At 41.4% G+C, this 20585-nt stretch overlaps 1 protein-coding gene across 4 annotated transcripts in view; it reads left to right on the forward strand.

Moving 5' to 3' along the window:
* Window positions 1-20585, forward strand: part of LOC118105911 (limbic system associated membrane protein) — a 609939-nt gene that overhangs the window by 584428 nt on the left and 4926 nt on the right. For all 4 annotated transcript variants that reach the window (XM_035153944.2, XM_035153943.2, XM_035153945.2 and 1 more), the window contains 3 exons: window positions 11927-12058; window positions 13142-13262; window positions 19646-19794. In XM_035153944.2, coding sequence (XP_035009835.1) covers window positions 11927-12058; window positions 13142-13262; window positions 19646-19794 — 402 coding nt within the window. The remainder of the gene's footprint in view (window positions 1-11926; window positions 12059-13141; window positions 13263-19645; window positions 19795-20585) is intronic.

Raw genomic sequence — 20585 nt, forward strand, 5'->3', positions numbered from 1 at the left:
TTCGGGTTAGGGTATGTGTTTTTGGGGGTGGATAGACTTGTTTGAAAGGGATAGTTCCCTGAGGGTTAGGGGGTTATCTCATCACCACTATGCTGATGGAGGGATGTTTGAGTTCACAAACAGTTTTGGAGTCTCAGGGGTAAAAAGTGTTGCAGCCAAATCCAATACAATTTAAGGACTAGTGATTCCTTCTATAGACGTTATAAAACAACAGAAAAACAACACAACATGCCTCCATACTGCTCGTGTTGTGTCATGCAAGTGTCCTGAAGCCCCGACATTTAAATTCGACTCGAAACTGGTGTAATTTACACCGTGTTTCAAGTCCACTACCGGAAGTAGCGATGCTAGCGGATGTAGCGATGCTAACGCGCACCCCGCGTGTGCCCTTGGGCGAGAGTGTGTTTTATTACATCTGAAGAAGGAGTCACAATTAACTTCAATTGTATTGGATTCTGCTCTAACAAAGTTTACCCCTGAGACTCCGAAAGTGTTTTGTGGACTCAAACACTTCACCCACCACTCCATCGCCATAGTGGTGAGTAGATAATGAGTGAAATTTCATTTTTCGGTGAACTATCCCTGTAACCCAACTTCTCCCAAAACTCATGGGTTTAAGATATCCATTTTTGCGTGTCATGGCGTGTTTCGCTTTGACAACACATTCTCAATAAAATAAGAATTGAGGTAAAGATTTTTAAATGTTCTGAGCCCGGTCATCTTTTTATTATCTCCACTGAGGAATCTGTTGATGAGGACTGTACGTACTCTGTAATTATGTGTTGACCCATCACATAAATCATTCCGGCTCCTGACAGAAAGATAGCTGCCATGTGGCTGTGTTAGATAAAGCCAGTCCAAACAATTACACATATGCTCTCACACACACACACACACACACACAAACAAACAACGTTAAAGGTCCAGAGGAGAATGATGGGTATGTGCACGTATACAGACACCAGTAAACATACTTTCACACTCATGCAGACAAAAGGAAATAAATGTCTCTTGGTCTTTTATGCTACTCGACTCTGAAGTTTCTCAAATCAGTTGCTTAACATAAATTAGCATTTGCAAAATAAATGTAATGTTGCACACTGTGGTAAAGTGATGCTGATGAATGATTCATGAGGATATGCAAAAGAGCGCCATCCAGTTGCCAGCTGAAGTTCTGGTTTGAGATTCACATCCCTCACCCCTCTGCCTCGTCTGTCTCTCTCCCTCGCTCTCCCCAATCTGGTCCCCTCTCTTGCTTTGGGAGGTGGCAGGTTGGGTGGGGGGGCATGTGTGCTCCCACCGCAACTCTGTCCCTCACACCGGCAGAGTACTTTAATTGACATGGAAAACTTAAAGTTGTTCACACAAACTTAACATTGCCTGTGCAATGCAAATCAGTATCCAGCAGGCGTTTTGTAGGAGCGTGCTTCTACCAGGCCCCTCCACTATTTCCACCTCACTTCCAAAAGCCTTCTACTGCATACCCCAAAGGCCGCAGGGCTTTCAACAGAGTAATGTGTGGAAACAGAGCAATTACTGAATGTGCATTGTCTTTCCAGAATGGCTAGCGCCAGGCTGCATAGCAATTTAGATGATGGCAGAAAAACAATTTGAGCTCAGTGTCGAAGATGGGGTTAAACAACACATTTCGATTTTTCACCTCAAAATTAAAAAAACGGAAAAATAATTGATTTCCTGTCACCACTCAGTTATAGGCAGAACACGCTTTGCACTGTGGACAGTCACCTTTTGAATTTTTCATCTAGTTTTTCAGACATGTTTTATAAGCTTTCAAATGATAATGGCTCAGGAGACTGGCTTAAGCGCGTGATTCCGGTCATCACTCCTCAGCTGCAGGCAGCTATAATGCAGCTCACTGTGTAACTTCATTATCTGCAGACGTTTCCTGTAATTCTCGATTATCACTTGGTTTCCATTTACAGCATCCTGTTTTTTTCTATGCGTCCCTTACTCTAACATGTTTACACCCGCAGTATTTCAAACTCTCACATCAGAGCTAATCATTTCGAACTACTCCTAAGACAATGCTTTTTAGAAGACGTGGTTTCCAAGCAACTCAGCAAATGCAGGATCTTCACAGGCTGGGTATGCAGTTCTCTCCAATAATCAAGGAATTGTTTCATTCTAAAATTAGATTCACAGCCCTTAAAATGGGGAAAAAAAACTTACTAGCACAAAATTGGATCAGATTATGACACTTATTATTTATAATCATTGTTGCATGCGAGTACATTTATATTGTGGTGAGAGATGGACTGAAGTTATTTTTTGACAGGGGGGATGCTGTATCTGCCAGAGTGCCACAGTTCAGTGGTCTCAAAACTGTCCTGCCACCACATCCCAGTTAATGCTGTTCTGGGGATCGCATGCGGTTCTCTCAGAGGGAAAAGAAAAGCATGCATTTCATCACATATTCTCTGTGTGCCCCATTGTGAATTCTATTGATAGAGTAACTCAAGGCTACACCAACACTTACTCCCTACTCCAAATGTTCCAGGAGGAAAACGTTGAAGAAAAATTAGAGAAAGGATGTGTTATTTATGATTTTTTTAACTGAATGAGTAATTAATTTTAATTAATAAAATAGCTGTAACATCTTCAATTTTACAGAAAGTTGGCAACTGTAACAGAAGCCCTGAAAGGCAAGTGACATTTTTTTTTAAGCCAGGATAAGTTTTCACTTATTTTTAATCCATTGAACCAAGTGAAATTAGTTTTCCAGGCTCAGTTTATTCCCCATTGATGAAACCAATAGATGAATGTAAAGTTGGACAATGTTCTTCCTTCTACTATCCAGAAATTAAGCAGAAATATGCTGAATACAAACTCTGCTATCTTGCATTTGGAGACAGAGTTGGCAGTATGGAGCCAAGATAGTGTGGTACCATCTCACGTGTTTGACCAATCATGAGTCAGTCTCAGCTGTCAATCATGACATATCACCCTATTTTAATTGTATCAAATAACGAGCTAAAAAAAAAAAATTTGAAAAATTAACACTTGAACAAACATCAGTCTGATAAGAACTAACTGAAATGACAGAAACCATCTTTCACTTATTATTTTGGTCCATGTCCCATCCATTAATATGGAGGAGGCGGTATTATGAACTTTACTGTAACCAGCCACCAGGTGCAATCAATCAATCAATCAATCAATCAAATTTTATTTGTATAGCCCATATTCACAAATCACAATTTGTCTCATAGTGCTTTAACAAGGTGTGACATCCTCTGCCCTTAACCCTCAACAAGAGTAAGGAAAAACTACTAAAAAACCCTTTTAACAGGGTAAAAAGAAGGTAGAAACCTCAGAGAGAGCCACATGTGAGGGATCCCTCTCCCAGGACGGACAGAAGTGCAATAGATGTCAAGTGTAAAGGAGAACATCAAGATAAAGGTTTTAGCAGCATTGATAAGGGTAAACATTTTGAAGTATAACTGAAGGTCAGGATCAAGATGCTTCGATGCAATCAAGATGCTTTGGCTTAACTTTGGGAAGCTGTCATGTCGTCCATCTTTACAGTCTATGTTGAAAACAGGTGACTGTCCTGAGATGTTATTTTATACTGGTTTGTCTTTGTAATACCCATTATGACCACAAGAGGCTGAAGTTCACCACTACACGCAACACAAAATTAAAACATAAAACGGAGAGGAAAATGAAAAAGGCTTTTTGGGGAGAGGTGAGGTAATGAACAATGTCTGCATACGAATGGGTCAAGACTTTCATAGTAACTGTGTCTGGCTTCTGATTTGATCTTATTTAACTCAATGTTTTCAGTTTGATTTTCAGTTTTTATATCAGACAGAGAGACTTTCTAAATGTTGGCCCTAATTTCATTCCCCCACAGCGATCCACAGTCTGAAAAGAAATGACAGGGACAGTCAATAAGGGAGGGAGCTGCAAGCTGTTTCTGCGCTGCTTCTGTGCTTGTCATTATGAGTGATTATTAGGAATCATAGTCAAACTGGCCATCAAGAGCACGGGGAGAAATCCCAGTGAGCTGCCACACCGGTGGAGCTGGTGCACAGTCAAAGAAAATCCATGAAGCGTTAACCGTCCCTGTCTGTCTCTCACTGGCACTTTCTGTGTGCTCGTCTTCTGGGGAGCACATGGCAGCGTGCAGCTCCAGCACATGGCAGAAGTTTGCCTTCCAGGCTTTCTGGCAGAATGATTGCGATGGAATTTTGTGCAGACATCCAGAGTCCCCTGAAAATAAAGCCCACTGACGTCGCTGATCACCTGATCTTCCATGTAGCTCAGCATGGCTGTAAACTCTTAACATTGTTCTGTAGGAAAGAAAATGAAAAAACTCGGCAGGTGACCTATCTTGGCCAAACTGTCTATTGAGTTATCTGGAAAAATATATAGTCACTTTTTTTCCCTCCTATATTTAATATACTATAATATATATATATATATCATTCTCCCTCCTCTGCCCAGATTAGCATACAAATGTTATGATATTATATAGTGTGATTCCAGGATTCAATGGGCTTTTCTAATGTGCACACTCTGAATCAGTCACTGCGCTCAGTGCTCCCTGAAAACCTTCTCGGAAATGTGCCTTCACCCTGAATGCCTGCGCGCTTCATACTCACCAGGCATAGAGACACTTTACGCCTCCACACACAGGCGTGGGCACGTGTGCACACGGGCACACGTACACTATACTATACACACACACACACACATACACACACACGCACACTCCAACCAATTCCCTCTAGACGAGATTAACCAATCTATCTTCATTATGCTTCATTAAAAAGATAACGTGAAGCACACACTTCACGTGCAGGAAGCAGTATTCTCCTAAAGGCGCGAGCACAAATGAGCGTCAAAACGCTGTATTGTAATTAGTTGTTTCTTTGGACAATGCATCACGTTCCATTCATCCTGCTCTCTCTGTACACCAGGTAAGATTACTGACAGTTAATTGCGGCGCTAAACCAACTAGTCAAGCCGTTACCTCTCATCTGTCATTTAAATTCTCTTCTCTCTCCTTTTCTCCATTCTTTGATCCAGCTCTCACCTGTCTCTCTCTCTCTCTCTCTCTCTCTCTCTCATCGCCCTTTTCATCAAGCACCAAACCAAAGTGCTGAAGAAATGACTGAGCTTCAACAGAATTTCCATGGCAACAGATTTTCAATCATACCTCTCCAATCATGTTACTCTGGCAGTTTGTCCACGGAGAGCTGAGTATGATCTGCTCTGGACTTTGATCATGATCCCGCTGATCTTTCAATCAACATGGAAAAATACACTATCAGTCGACCACCATCTCCATCAAGCACCTGATTTAGATCACGTTTCAGGCCGACTTTTATTGCTCAGGTATTTGCTGTGTATGTTCTTCGGGCATCTGTAAAAGGCAGATTAGTGTTTTTTGGGTGTTGCTGCCTGGTGTTGTGAGTATTAACGCATGAAATGACGCAGCACTGATGTATATTCACCAAAGCAGAGCGGCTGTTTTCCATTTAACCTCCCATATCGGAGTGCCTGAAGTTACCGGTTCATTTCTCGGGGCGCAGCGCTTTAGTTTCGCAGAGCAGAGCCTGCAGCATGAGCGTGAACTTTCCCCACAACTGAGACTGCTGACATTTACTGTTGTTGAAAACAGTGCATTTCCCCCCTCGCACACGCACCCCAGAGATCTCGCTGCAATTTATTTCCACTGCCAAGTTTCCATCACTCCTTATTTTCTTAGATTAAGGGAAGTATCAGTCGATGTTATTGTAGTTATTACATTTGCCGGGCCCTCGGAGACTCCCTCCCTTATTTACTGCAGATAATGGTATCATTTTCAGAAATACCCTGAGATCTGCACTGTTGCCACACTGGCTGAAAGCAGATGATTTATTATAGAGTTATTTTGATTTCCAGTCACTTTACTCTATATCAGGACAACACATATGTGAAAATGGAGTCATCTTTGTGTAAACAGAATCTCTCATGCAGAGTTAATTAACACATTTCCGTCTATGATTTGCTGCAATGTAACACATAATTATCACAAAGTCATCACACATCATCATGCCACATCTAAAGTTATGATGCCACTGGGATATGTGCTCTCATATCAAAAGTTCCTCCTCCTGGCCCCTCCCCCAAGGGATAGTTCCCCCGAAAAATGAAAATTCACTCATTATCTACTCACCGCTATGTCGATGGACAAAACACTTATGGAGTTTCAGGGGTAAAAAGTGTTGCAGCCAAATCCAATACATTTGAAGTAAATGGTGACTCCTCCAGACGTAATAAAACAACAGAAAAACATAACATGCGTCATCCAAGTGCCATGAAGACCCGAAATTTAAATTTGACCCCGCGCATGCCATTGGGTGGGAGCTTGTGTGGGCATGAACGTCAACACGGCTCCATAGGAGGATGTCAGAGGACGTTTAGGCTAAAAACACGGTGTGAATGACGCCGTTCCGAGTCAAATTTCAATGTCGAGCAGGAGCATGTAGTTGTTTTATTCTGTTGGTTTATTACGTTTGAAAAATTAAACACCATTTACACCAATTGTATTGGATTTGGCTGCAACACTGTTTACCCCTGAGACTCTTAAAGTGTTTGGTGGAGTCAAACACTTCACCCACCCCTCCATCGACATAGTGGTGAGTAGATGATGAGTAGATTTTTTGGTGATCTATCCCTTTACTAAGACAGACTGCTCATTAAACAATTAGTCACATATCTGTCTGATGGTCTCTGGGCTCTGTTCAGATCTTTTCTGTAACCGTTTTAGAAATCATTTCACACAAATAGCTAGTTTCTAATTATTACATTCCCATTGAGTCATGACTTTTTCAGTATTACATGGATGAACCGGCCTTATTTGGTTTGGACCTTCGGTATCTTCAGTTTAGTCTGAACCAAAAATACATGTGTGAAAGGTGCATTAGACCACAAAATTGTGTCCGACCAAAAGAGGTGATCTCGGTCCAGGGTTAGGGTTAGGGTAGTCTCGAGGTAGGAGTTGTGCAGCTTCCAGTCGTTGTCGATGTAGTGCACTGTCAGGCTGATGTATGGTTCCGTGGTTCGGCTCGGCCCCAGGCCCCAGGTTGAGGCAAAAAACTCCACCAACGATAGTGTAGCTGCTAGTTTGTCGCGGCATGCTTCATACATGGCAGGCAAGGATATGTAACAGCATCAGTACTTTCCATCCACCGTTTGCTCTCCCTGTCATATGGAGCCGCTAGCGAGAGCAACTAGCCTGTCTCCTGCCTTCATAGCCTGGTTGTACTCGACGGTGGGTTTTTGCTTCAAGTGATGAAACAAGTTTGTTGTGTTTTGACCTTTAGCAGTAACAGTTTTTTTGTATATTTTCCCACACTATTGTAAATCCTCTTTACGGAAATCGTCATCGGAGGCTGACACGCTGCTCTCGCTCGCAGACATGTTTGGGCTTGTGACGTTCTTGTGCACGATAAGGAGCGTAAATGCGTCATAAGTCACCGCGTCGCTATATCATTAATATCGCGCTATGACACTTTTTTATCACGTAAATATTTATACCGGTATTATTGCGGACGGTATGATATGACACCCTAATCAGTTGTCATACAGTCATATATCAGTAGTCATCCCCAGCAAAAGGTTTTGCCGAACCCACAACAAGAGGCTAAGGGATAGTGGTGAAATGGGATTGAGCCCGAGTCTATATAATGCCTATTCTTATTCATTTGAATGACCAACAACATTTTGTTACCAGTTTTAGAAAATCAAACAATCAGCAAACTAATTAAAAGGTTAATGTTAGAGCTTCTACTATGCTATTGTTAAAGTGTTAGTGTACAAAATTAGATGATTTAGTTTATTAAATCGATTTTAGAAAACTTGTTTGCCTTGCAGTAGCTCTCCCTCACCAGTAAGTGGTGCTACAGCCCCCTAACTTCCAGGGTCCTTGATGAGGACGTCCTTTTGCTGCTAGTAATACCATGATTATAGTGGCAACGAAATTTACCAAGTGAACTGGTTCATATGCTTTTTTTCTAAGCACTTTATTAAAAGTAAGTGAATACAATAACCAAAATGACGCCCCTAATCAAACCAGTCAGTGTCAAGTATAAGTGGATAAAACCCACGTATAAAAAGTTATTTAGTGTACTCCCTAAATTACAATGTAGAAAAACCACCGCAGTAATAAGCAAGGTAGAGGGAGCTGATCAAGACAGCACTGTTAGTGCTCTCTTTGAAGCTCTTTTTTTTTTTCCTTTTTCAATTTTCAATTACTTGTGTGACTTTTTGTGTTTACAGCCGAATGCTGTAAATGGCTTCAAGGAGAGCCTTGTGTGTGTGTTGCTATCCTGGTTAAAACGATTAACATGTCTCCTCCTCTCTATGACTTTTCACTCCACCTCTGAGTGTTGCTCTTGGAAAAGACTGTAAACACTTGCCTTCATGGTCAGATGACATGGCGTACATAAATAGTTTGAAGCAGCGCTCTTGCCAAATTTCTCAGTGAGGGGCAATTGTTGTGATGATGGCTAAGGATACCTGTTTAATGGGTAAATAAACTCAAGTCAGCTCGACATTGTCTCATTGCATTACGTACATTTGCATGAAATTTGTTTTTTTCTGGTCACCTCACATTGCAATACCACCAGTAACCACAAGTCAACGATTGTTCCTTAGGCTACATACTGTACAGTCAATTTGTAGACAGCTCTTCAATAAAATGACTTTTAAAAAGGGACTGAAAAATCCCCTGTGGTCAAAAGATAAATTGTCATCCATCCTTTGAATATGAAGAAAGACCTGTTTTGTCATTAATAAATAGGTGAGTCACACAATCATCAGATTCAGTTCATCAGATAACATTTTATTTAAGAAGCAGCAAATCAAGAACAATTATTTTGCAGCTAGCTGTGTTCTTCTTACTACACTTAGCAGTGCAGATCAAAGTATCCACTAGATGGCAACATAAAACAAGGATTGTTCCTCAGGCTGCATATTTTTTCATATTTTTGTGGACAGTTACAAGTACTGTACTTCAGTACAATTTTTAGGTATTTGTACTTTACCAGATAATTTCCATTTCATGCTACTTTATACTTCTACTGCAGTATATCTCAGAGGAAATTTTGTACTTTTTACTTCATTTGATGACTTACTAAAGTTACTAGTTACTTTTCAGATTCAGATTTTTATAAAGAAACTGATAAGAAATCAGTTAAATACGATGCATTGTTATAGAATAAACAACTAACCGTATAGAGATGACTGAGCTCAACCTTGACAATCTATAATAGTAAAAATGCTGCTCACACATTAATGCACCAAATGCCAATTTATCCTGATTTACTACGACGACTGAACGGTATTAATTTTAGCGACATGATCGAGTTGCTCCTCTCGTTAGCCATGTTATCTTGAATGTGACAGTGACGAGATCATAGGCACGCCGTGATTGGACCACCAAGGTGCAAGTGCAACAGCTTACGTATGATGAAAACACATTAGAGCGAGCCCACCCGGAAGCCATAAAGATTGCATTGCAGTGCCTGCAGTTGAATAAAAAAATCTTAATATGAAAGTCTATCAGAGCAATGTGGGTGATTTTCAAGCACTTTTAAAGATGCATGTCTGATACCAATATATACCATTGAATGTGACATTTCAGCAACATTCAGTCCTTTTTGTACGTAAATATAAATGTATCTTATGTATGTCCTGTGAATCTTAAAGGGGACATAGCATGCCCATTTTACCACAAGTTGATATGGTTCCTTGGGGTCTTAATGAAATGTCTGTAACATACTTTGGTCAAAATACCACAAGGATCATATAAAACAGCACCCTTTTTACCCTGTATAAAACAGCCCTCCACAGAGTGACCTGTTTTGAGTGCCTGTTCCTTTAAATGCTAATGAGCCAGCTCCTCTCCCCTCCCCCATGATTTTAAACGATATAAATTACATATTTTATATGATATAAATTATCAAATATGCATCCCATACTTTGTATTCCCCTTCTGTTGTCCTGGAGTTTTAATTTTCCCAATCACATAATTAAATGTCCCCTCTGCCCATCCACTACAAGCACACAAGCAGACAGACAGAGAGAGAAAGAGAGGGGTGGGGGGGCTATGAAGACCATCATTTACCCCTGAACCCCGACATTCAACGGGTACAACAACAAGCAGAGAAAGCAGAATCGCGGGCTGACCTTATATATACAGTCTATGGGGCTGACCAGCGCGGAGAAATGCTCGTCCCGTGTGAACAGCCAGGCCTCGCTGCGTCCAGTGTAAACCCGTCGTAACGAGTGTGGGGGGACGGGGGGGATGAGGTGGGGGTGGGCCAAGGCCATGTAGGGAGACTTCCAGTGCCTTGTTACGACACAAAACCCAGGAAGCTCATTCGAGTCACTCAAGCATGACGTTTCTGACTTAGAGGAACCATAACAAAACGCGCGTGTTTTTCCCAGAGTTTTTGGGTTGGTAGACATGCCAGATACCCACATTAACGTGTAGAAGCACTAACAAAGTGGAATTTGCATGCTATGTCCCCTTTAAAGCTGGATCAGGTTGTTTCCTTCTGTTACTGTATCTGCGTGTCCTCCATTCCCACAGTCGTCAAGCCAAACTGACGTGGGTGGCAGAATAATAGCAGAAGTCTCAGAAGAAGCCAGATTTACCCCTGTATCATGACAGCTCTGAGAATCTCTTTTTTACTGTATTGTCATTTCATTCAGTTTCTATAGCATCAGAGTGCTACAGAAACTGATATTTCATAAATCTGGGAAGATGTCAGACAAATCACAAAAGCATCAAGGACAAGGTTCAAACCTTGACAAAAGCTGCTTTCTGACTTTATCCAGCGAGTCCCCTGATAAAAAGTCCACACAATGTCTGAAGGAGCTGTTGTGAGAACACAGCAGGAGATCATCCGCAGGATTCACCTTGAGCGAGTGGTTGGTTTGATGACTTTTCTAAAATGCGATTAATAATGAAAAAAATAAACAAATATCAGGGTGAAAGACAGACGAAGATGTCAAGGGAGCTTTTGGCGATAAGTGCCGTTGTTGATGTGCTGCAAACAAAAGCATTTCATCTCCGCAGTGTAATTAATACGTTACATCCTGCCTCCGCCTGCTGTGCCAGCCCTCGCCTGAATTAAAAGTCAGGACCCAGTTCGCGGGGACATCCTCTGAAGGTCCTGTCTGAAAACGGCCACAGAAGCTGTCCAGCACATTTTTATTTGGATCTGCACCAATTTGCTCACACTCATGAATATCTTTTTGAGAAATGAACGAACATCTTTAAAAATGTCCTATCTTGCATATGTCAAATAAAAAATAAAACAAATTCTTATAACTACCCATCAATCTGTAAATATTATTGGGTTCTTTGCTGATCCACACTCTGTCACCACGTTTTGTGATAATCTGTCCAGTAGTTAATAATCATGCCAACTAACAGACAAAAACACTGTCTCCTTGGTGGAGATGGACATAATATATCAATTAGTGGGTGTTAGTTATTGTGGTAAGTAGGTTGGCATTCATTTTCGACTATTTTAACAGAAAATGTTTTCCCCTATTTCCAGTCTTTATGCTAAGCTAAGTTAACTGACTGTTGGCTGTAGCTTTATAACTAACGGATGATAAGAGAGTGGCATCAATTTTCCCAAATTCTTCATCTGCATCCAGTTCTTATCCAACACGATCCTTCTTTTTGTCATTTTCACTTTTATTGAAACTGATGGCCTGTAGACAATGTTGGTCAGAGTCCATATGAAAAGTGAGGTTGAAATTCATGAACATTTTATCGCTCCGGATATGAGCTCAAACATTAACGTTGTCTTTCTCCCACCTCCTGTTCTCTCTCTCTCTCTCTGTCTTTGTTCCCCTCCCTTTTGTGTCCCTCTATCACTTCTTCACCTCCCTACAGCAGAGCCGCTGGACGGAGAAGAGTACCTGGACATTATAGGTATCATGCGAAACCAGGCGGGTCGTTACGAATGCAAGGCCAGCAACGACGTCGCCACGCCGGATGTCAAATACGTCAATATGGTTGTGAACTGTAAGTAATGGCTGTGTGCAGCGGACGCTGTAGTACTCACTGATCAATATTCCTGTCACGTTTTATGTCAGGCATTTCACAAGATGATACACTCAACAGATAAAAGCACGAGAAAGTCAAGGCTGGCATTACAGGTAGAGACGTGTAGAATAGCATGTGTGAAGGAAGGCTGGGGGCTCGGGGAGGGGAGGGGAGGGGAGGGGAGGCTGTATCCTGAATGTTTTTGGAGCACCTGTCAGTCCTCTCAAGACGTATCCAGGCAGAAAGGGAAAGCTCTGTAAGTTTGATTATGACTGTCAATGCGATGGTAATTTTCCGCATAGGCCTAGCACATCATCCTTAAGAGACACTTTCAAAACAAGATCACCTAATTACATCTTGTCAGGGCCCACGTTCCGATCTGATGAGCTCTAACATATGTCGCTGAGGATTGATGAACAGCTCATGAGACATCGCAAACTAACCACGCCCCCCAGAGGAGTTACACAGTCCTCATTGATGTGAACAAATCATGTATGGCCGTTTGCCCAAAGCGTACTTAAGCCAAGTCTGAGTGCCGGAAATAAATGATGAACAATTCTATATTAAATCATTTATTATGGTTGGATCCAAAATGGAAAATGAACATTAATCCACCCGGGACATATTCCTGGCCATTGCGATGTTTGCAGAAATCTTTATAAGTATATGATGAATGTTATCAACTTGATGAATTTGAACTTTTGTCCCCTAATGTATTTAACATTGATTTCTTGGGGATGAATGGCCTTTAACTGAAATGAAACTTTACACTGTAAAAAGAAGCTCAAAGCAGAAACCCTTGATTACTTGAGTTTGTCCAAGATATAATATTTTTTTGTATTTCTTTTCTTTCCCTTTCTGTGCCAGGCTCATATCAATAATCCTGTTCAGTCATTAAGTTCGATCCAAGTGTTTCAAGGGAAACTGATAGGAAACACAATCGCAAAATAAGACAGCAGCAGCAGTGGGATGGCATGTCACTTGATTTTTACCGTGCGTGAGAGGGGATTCGTTGTTGGTTTTATCACCTGACTCATGTCATGTCGTTGTGTGTCTTGACAGATCCTCCGACAATAAAGAAAACCCAGAGCTCAGAGACTCAGGTGGGCCGCATGGGGACGCTGCAGTGTGACGCCACCGCTGTGCCCACACCAGAGTTCGAATGGTACAGGGACGAAAAAAGGTAAAACTCAAAGCACATTTAGATCATTACTGTACATTTTCCCACAGCAATGTCACAAATAGACACCTGTATACCGCCACATGCTGCACGCCTCACGCTGCCTCAGAAAGACGGTCAACCCTCACTGACTTCATTAGTCTGGGACACGTCAAAGTCAAATGACCATGGAAGGGATTTACAAACACTCGTAGTACATCGAATGGAGCCAGAAACCCACTGATTCAAGGTAATTTGTGAGGTAATTATGCTTTAGTCAAACAAGCTACTAAACAGGGCCATTTACCTCCTGTATCACAAACAACCACATCAACTGGAAAACTGCTTTCAGACGTGCAATGACTTGTCTGAAATCGATTTATGTAGAGGGCCTGTATGTTGCCCCCATTTCGACTTGAATAAAGCGACTCACACTGAGTAAACTTGGGTGCAGCCATGACACCCGTAACTTTCCTGTTATGAGCTTGATTAAGCCACAAGTAATGTAGCAATGCTTTCTGAACCGAAAACTATTTTGAAAATGTTCCCTGTGTCCGAGCCTTTGGTGACACAACTGCCTGTGGTTATTCACAGATAAGTCCTAGATCAGAAGTTTCCAACAATCTTTTTCCTTGAGATTCGTCCCCATCTACCAAAATGTACTGCTTCATCTCTTTATTCTCTGTGCCAGACAGTGTCATTTCAACAAGTGCTTGTAATGGGTCTCTTTGTTGGCCCTGTCAGATCTGCCCTCACAGTGGTCCCATTGTCAAGCCCAGTGTTCATTTGATGACATCATCTGTATAGTATGATAATGACTAATCACCCACTTAATCACTCGCTAGGCTGTTATTCCATTGTTAATTGTACATTGCAGAGTCAGACGGCAGTGGATTCTGTGATGTTCTTCTGAAAAGACGAAAAGTTAAACTGATCTGACATTCTTCTGCATGCAATTTTGAAACTATAGTCCCAGTAATCCTTTTCTCACACTGCAAGTAATTCCACTGAAATGGAAATCAGGCTTCCTGCACTGTAGCTGTCGGCAAACTGTGTGGTCACACACTGATGTTCATCGGAAAGCTATCAATCTAAGTGTCATGCATGTATCTGGGAAACACTTTGGAAAAGATCGAAGTGTAATGACATCCAAGGGCAACCTGCATTTCAACACTCGCCAGCTAATAACAAAAGAGATTCCCTGCCCTGCGGCAAACTCACCACCTGAGTCATTTTGGGACTTGAGGGGCTCGAATGAAAAAGCTTTGGATAAAAAGAATTGCACATGCAAAGCGTCGTGATCTGCAATTTCACTCGCACCCAAACTACAGCAGTAAAAGTTCACTGAAGATCTGGAGGAAAATATCGGAGGAGTGTCACAAGTGTTATCACAGATATGGTCTCTGAAGTAATAGGCCTATCACGTCAGTGCTTGAAGAGAAAGATTTATGGTTCTTGAAATATTTTTGCATTATCTGTTGTTTCCAGCCTCCATCTATCGCTGTTGTTTTGTCCCCTGGAGAACTTTGGCTATGTGCCGGTTCACAGTCCCCCTCTCTCTCTGTGCCCGTGCTGTTGCACTTTGTCCTTGGATGATGATGATAATTCACCGTAATAATATCATTTATCCTTGCTTGGCCAGTTCATTTTATAGATCTGCTCCTCAAGAGTCTCTCGCCTGTTGGGTCTTATTTACCTGATTGTTAAGTTTGGATCTTGCCCCTGGGCCTCATGAGTTTAAACTCATTAGAACACAGATCAGTGGACACCCTGAAATCTACACTGTAAAGCACAAAGGGAAGATGTTAGTTACGGTGGGTGTTTCATGAGAATATGTGGATACATACACCAGGCAGTAATTTTTGAAATCATGGGTTCTTTATTTCAGACAGAGGTAGATATGAGCAGTGTTCTTATTTGTAGATGGAAACTTTTACATTTCCAGCTGACATTTCTAACTAGTATAATCCTAACTGAGTAGCCAAGTCTCAATAGGTAACGTTTGACCACGACTCATGTTTCGATGTTTCCACCTGACATGTTACATGCTGCCGCCAAATGAAAGTCATGAGCTTATGATGATGACATGATAAGTCCTGTCCGTGATGTTCTTGCTGTTCAAGCGATTAAGTCATGAGAATCTACTTCCAAGCAACAAAGGCATTGATGCTAATATAAAAGTTACTGTCATTGAGAGCCAAGGTGACAAATTTGAATTACATGATGGAAAAAGAGATTTACAAATGTGTACAATGATTTTAAAATACAGACAAGTTCACCAAAAGCCCAGATGTCCCTAAAAAAGTCTCTAAAGTCCACACCCACATGTAAGCTGATCCCTGCATATATAGGGCGTTCTGTGCACACACATTTGACTAATTAATAAAATGGCGAAAATATTTGTATACACTTATAAATAGGACATTTCTTATGAAAACAAACATTATTACATATGTGAAGTTGAAATTAAAAGTCTTCACGCAGGTAAAATATCAACATTTAGGTTGTGATGTATGTATTTCCTAAAACAGTTGTGCACATGTTCCCAAAAGTTCACAAAAAAAATGTGTAAATTGAATTCTCCACTGGTAGATCATGTTATACACATTTGTGACCACTTTGAGTTTACTTTCTGAATTTGAATTAATTAGCAGTCTATCAGTCAGAGCAGTCACCTGCCCTGTCGTCCACACTGGTGAAATCACATGACAAGTGAGGAGAAACGTGTCAGAATTCATGGATTAGGGTCGTCACTACTCATTTCAGTCTTAAACCAAAATTTATATAGACCTTTAATTTGTAATTTATGCCTTTTTAGACTTACAACTTACTTTTCAGATTTTTTTTTTCAGCTGCTTGTTGTATTAAAGCTTCTTCACTGTTTGGACAAGTATTTAAATTTACTGACACCTTTCAGATCTAGGATTATATTAGTAAAGTCTCACTATATCTGATTTCGGGTTAATTGCTTTCCTTCATCTCTTTTTATTCTTCCTTTCTATCCTTTGTTTCAGATTTCTTTGATGAAGGAAAGTTAGTAAAATAAATTCCTGTACTCCAAGCACTGTTATTTCCAGGTCCAATCCTGTTCATATTGGAAACCTCTCACCCTCCATTTCTATTGTTTCCCCTAAATAAACTGCACTGTGGCGGTCTTGGAAGAGAATTAAGGTTTCATAGTTTTGGCCCAGTTATAGGCCCAAGTTGAAAAAAGAAAAAAACCTTGCTCTTACCTGCCCAAACTTAGGGAGTAAACACTGCAGCACAAACCTGGTGAACACAGAGACAACTGCAGAGCTTGTTTTCCTCTCTCCTCCTCTGAGTGGAGACGCTTCACTCACCTGATCTTATTCATGTCCATCGTCTGTCAGTCTTCATATCCTCAGCAGATCAAATTTACCTCATGCTCTGAAATATAAATGAAACGCAGCGTCACAGCATCTCTGTCTCCACGAGGATCTGAGAGACTCTGCATCACTTAGACTCCTAATTGGCCTCAGTGGACCGATCCATCGTGGTCTTAAAGCAGCTGGTTGATAGCTCACGACTGATCGCTGTCACTGCGCGGCAGAACCCCCCCCCCCCGCTCTGGTTGTCTCCTCTCACTCGTGGAATTTGGATCAAACTGTGAATCAGACGATATTGTTATGCTAAAGTCATCTGATTGTACAATCAATCGCCATCTATTTACAAACGCATCCTTTAAACTAGGCTGTCTCTCCTGCTGTGTGTGCCGTAAATCCCTCCATCCATGTTCATAACATGAGAGATTTTTCAAAATGAGCTGTCAGCCCGCGTGACAGACATTTATGTTTGTTGTTTTGCCAGCTGATACATGGCTGTCACCGCAGCCGGACCGTTTTCAATCATCTCCGGGTTATGAGTCTCAGCAGGGCTCTTGATTTAATTTATCATCAGCCTTGAATCATAACAGGTCTGTCACTTTCTCTGGCAGTGATAACCTACTTTAGATGCTCCCAAACTGCAGAATCAAATCTATCCCTCTGATGATTTGCTCCGGTCTTTCATCTCCGCCAGCCCTGTGACCACACACCGCGTGCCCTCCTCCAAACAGAGGGGTCAAAGCATTTCAATCGAGGGTTTAATGTAGTAGATCGCCTCAATGCATGAAGGCATGATCACCGAAGATAGCCAGTAGAGCACTGCTGCCCTCTGTCTGTGACGAAGGAAGTCCAGTATCAAAGGTACTTCACCAACAGGTAGTCATGCACATGTGTGCCAACTTCCTGTCTGTTATGCCAGATGAAGAAGATGACAGTGACACAGGCATATTTGAGGTTGAACTTGAAATCTAAAGTGTGGGAAGTTGCAGGCTGCAGATGGCTGCCCGTGCCAAAACTTACAATAGGCAGCAAAAAGGTTGAACTTGATAAATGGTCGTAGAAAAGAAGATCCAGTTACTGCTTCTTTACTTTCCTGTTCTTTTGCTGCAGTGCATCTGAAAGTGTTGGCCCTCTGTGCGAGTAAAGCCAACCAAGAATACTTCACAGTGAAAATAAAAGAGAGCTCTACCTCTTTTGACCTGTCCGGGTCGGTTTGTTTCCCCCGGCTGCTGCGTTACAATCATACGCTGTAATCTACAGTAAAAGGAAGCCTTTGGCTCCCTGCAGCGCTGTGTATTATCTGGCTCTCTCAGTGCTCTCTGTGGGCCAGCCTCTTTAACAGTACACTCACTTCTCATGAAGACACTGGAGAATATATCTGCGGCTGGCCTTATTGTTGGAGGGGGGTTTGCTTGGAGACAGAGTGGGGACACCGCCGTAACACTTGCCCTCTCTCTCTCTCTCTCTCTCTCTCTCTCTCTCTCTCTCTCTCTCTCTCTCTCTCCCTCTCCCGCTCTCTCGCTTTCAGATGCAAACACACACACACTGTTCCCAAGGTGTCCCTATGGGAAGCACCTCAGCACTTTATCAACTTCCCCACTCCCCCAGCTCGCCAAATTATGCTGCGCCATGATGTGCATTTTCCTTTTTATGTTAATACCCTCTATCAGCCAAGTATGTGTCAGCACAAACTTCCCGATCCCCTGCTCAAATTCCGGTTACCACATTACCCAGACTTAAGCAGGATTAAGTTGAGGCGCCTTAAATGGACTCCGCGTCATTCGTGATAGGAGAGGGCTCAATCAGGCCAGAACAAGCAGAATCCATTATGGGTGGCGTGTTATTAAAAGAGTTTTATTCTGATGTGATGATGTAAGGAACACCAGCGACGTACAGGCTGAGTCAGCAAGTTGTATTGATTCATTTGCTGTGAAAGAGATTCAAGGTTGACATAATTGATTGTCAGAAGTTAGGTTGTCATTAAGAGTAGGACTTCAGCAGCATACTAATCTTTTTCCCAAGGCGGCGGGATGACAATGATCCTGTTGGTTTGATGGAAGGAAACAAAGGACAAATAGTAATTTGTCGAAATACAATAGAGCAAAATCATGTGTCTGTCGTACAGATATAAGTAAACAGTTCCTATAAGCAATGATTATATCCTGTTTTGATGTGACATGTGTTAAAGTTCTGCAAACCTAAAGGAAAGTAGAGAGGGACAGTGGCCTTGCCTTTTCTGAAAACTGCATCACACGGCAAAGGTCAAGGATTATTTTTCTGCTAAATGCAGCATTGTGTCGAAGGTGCTGAAATGAATAAAAAAAGGTTTTTGGCAGAAAAAGAGAGGCTCTTCACAATCATGACTCCTACACTCAGAGATTTCACTTATTTGACACTGACCCCTGCTATTGCAAAGTGGCTGGCAGCACAAAAGTATAAATTTAATGTTATTAGGCAACTAAAGAGCTGTACCATCACACAGTAAATTTTGACACTTGTGTTGTTACCGTGTGCTTTTTTTTGCTTGTGTGACTGTGTGGTTTAGATCTGCTTTTCATTTATTATCATAAAGCTCGGCTGTATTTAAATGTCCACCGCATGGCCTTCAGTGGCTCGAAGGTTTAGCAGAAACTGTCACATTGAAATTAAGTAGAATACATTATGATTTATTCATGAATAAGACTGAGCAGAAATGTGCCATGCTGACAAAATGAATTTGTAAAGAGTATTAAATGAATCTATTTAATATGACAGTACATTATAGAAGCAGCACATTGTGCTGCATTTACACACATTCAACTGTTGAATCCTGTCCTGCTTTAGCTGAAAATCAAGTCCAAATCAAATTAAGTGCTAGGTGCACGTTATCTTTTGGTAGAAATTCAGAATAATTTATTAGCTAATTAAACTCTTCCCCTTCACTTTTACCTGCACCGAAGCACCAGACTTTTATTATTTCTCCAAAAATGTCCCTGACTCCCCTCTGGCGTCACGTTCTCTGATTTTCATCACTTTATAATTTGCCTTAACTTCTCCTCACTTTTGTCTGTCTGTCCTCCCCAGGCTGTCCAATGCCCAGGGCATCAATATCCAAATCCTTGGCACCACCACGATTCTCATGCTTGCCAATGTCACCGAAGAGGATTATGGGAACTATACCTGTGTGGCCTCAAACCGACTGGGCGTCCAGAATGCCAGCCTTTTCCTCTATAGTGAGTAGAGCTGCTATTGTCATATGCTTTATGGTTCTCGTGGCTTGTCGTGGCTACACTCATATTGAAAAAGTGTTGAACTGTCTCATTTAAATGAATCTGCGATAACACAGCATTGACATATCATTATCAAGATGACATGGCAACCTTGTTATCAAACATTTGGATTCTTTACACATCCAGCTGTTACAGAGCAGCTTTATACAACCGACAGAACCTGGTGGAATATATAATCATATATTTGTTATAAGGCAATTCTATATGTTTTTTATTTATTTAGTGCTTTTAAAGGCACTCAAAGACACATTACACAGATAAATGATTAAGAAAAAGCAGCAGGAAAAATACTGGATTAAAAGTGGGTGGGCGACAAGGAACAAATACAGCAAAAGAAAAAAGGATAAAACATGAATTCTCATATCAAGGCATTAGTGACAGAGATTAAACTTAAAGTTTAAAAAGGCAAGTTTTGAGTGTTAATATGAGCTTTCAGTTACCAGACAGCAAAACTATGCACTGAAACTCACTGTAGCAGAAATCTGGTTGATGAGTGACTGTATTGTCACATCAATTTCAAATTATCCTTAGATGTTATGTGATTGTCACAGAAATAGGTTATATTGCCTCTTTATTTCTCCATAACAACACCTGCGGCTGTTTGTTTCATGATCCGCTGATGTAGAGATGCAGTCATCACTCCACTGAAAAAGGTTACATCCTATGTAATGTTAGTTTTGACTTTTTACACTCTTATCTCTATGGTGAGAGCAGAGCGAGCTCATTATACTGCA

The sequence above is a fragment of the Hippoglossus stenolepis genome, chromosome 4 (genome assembly GCF_022539355.2).
Source record: "Hippoglossus stenolepis isolate QCI-W04-F060 chromosome 4, HSTE1.2, whole genome shotgun sequence".
NCBI lineage: Eukaryota > Metazoa > Chordata > Actinopteri > Pleuronectiformes > Pleuronectidae > Hippoglossus > Hippoglossus stenolepis.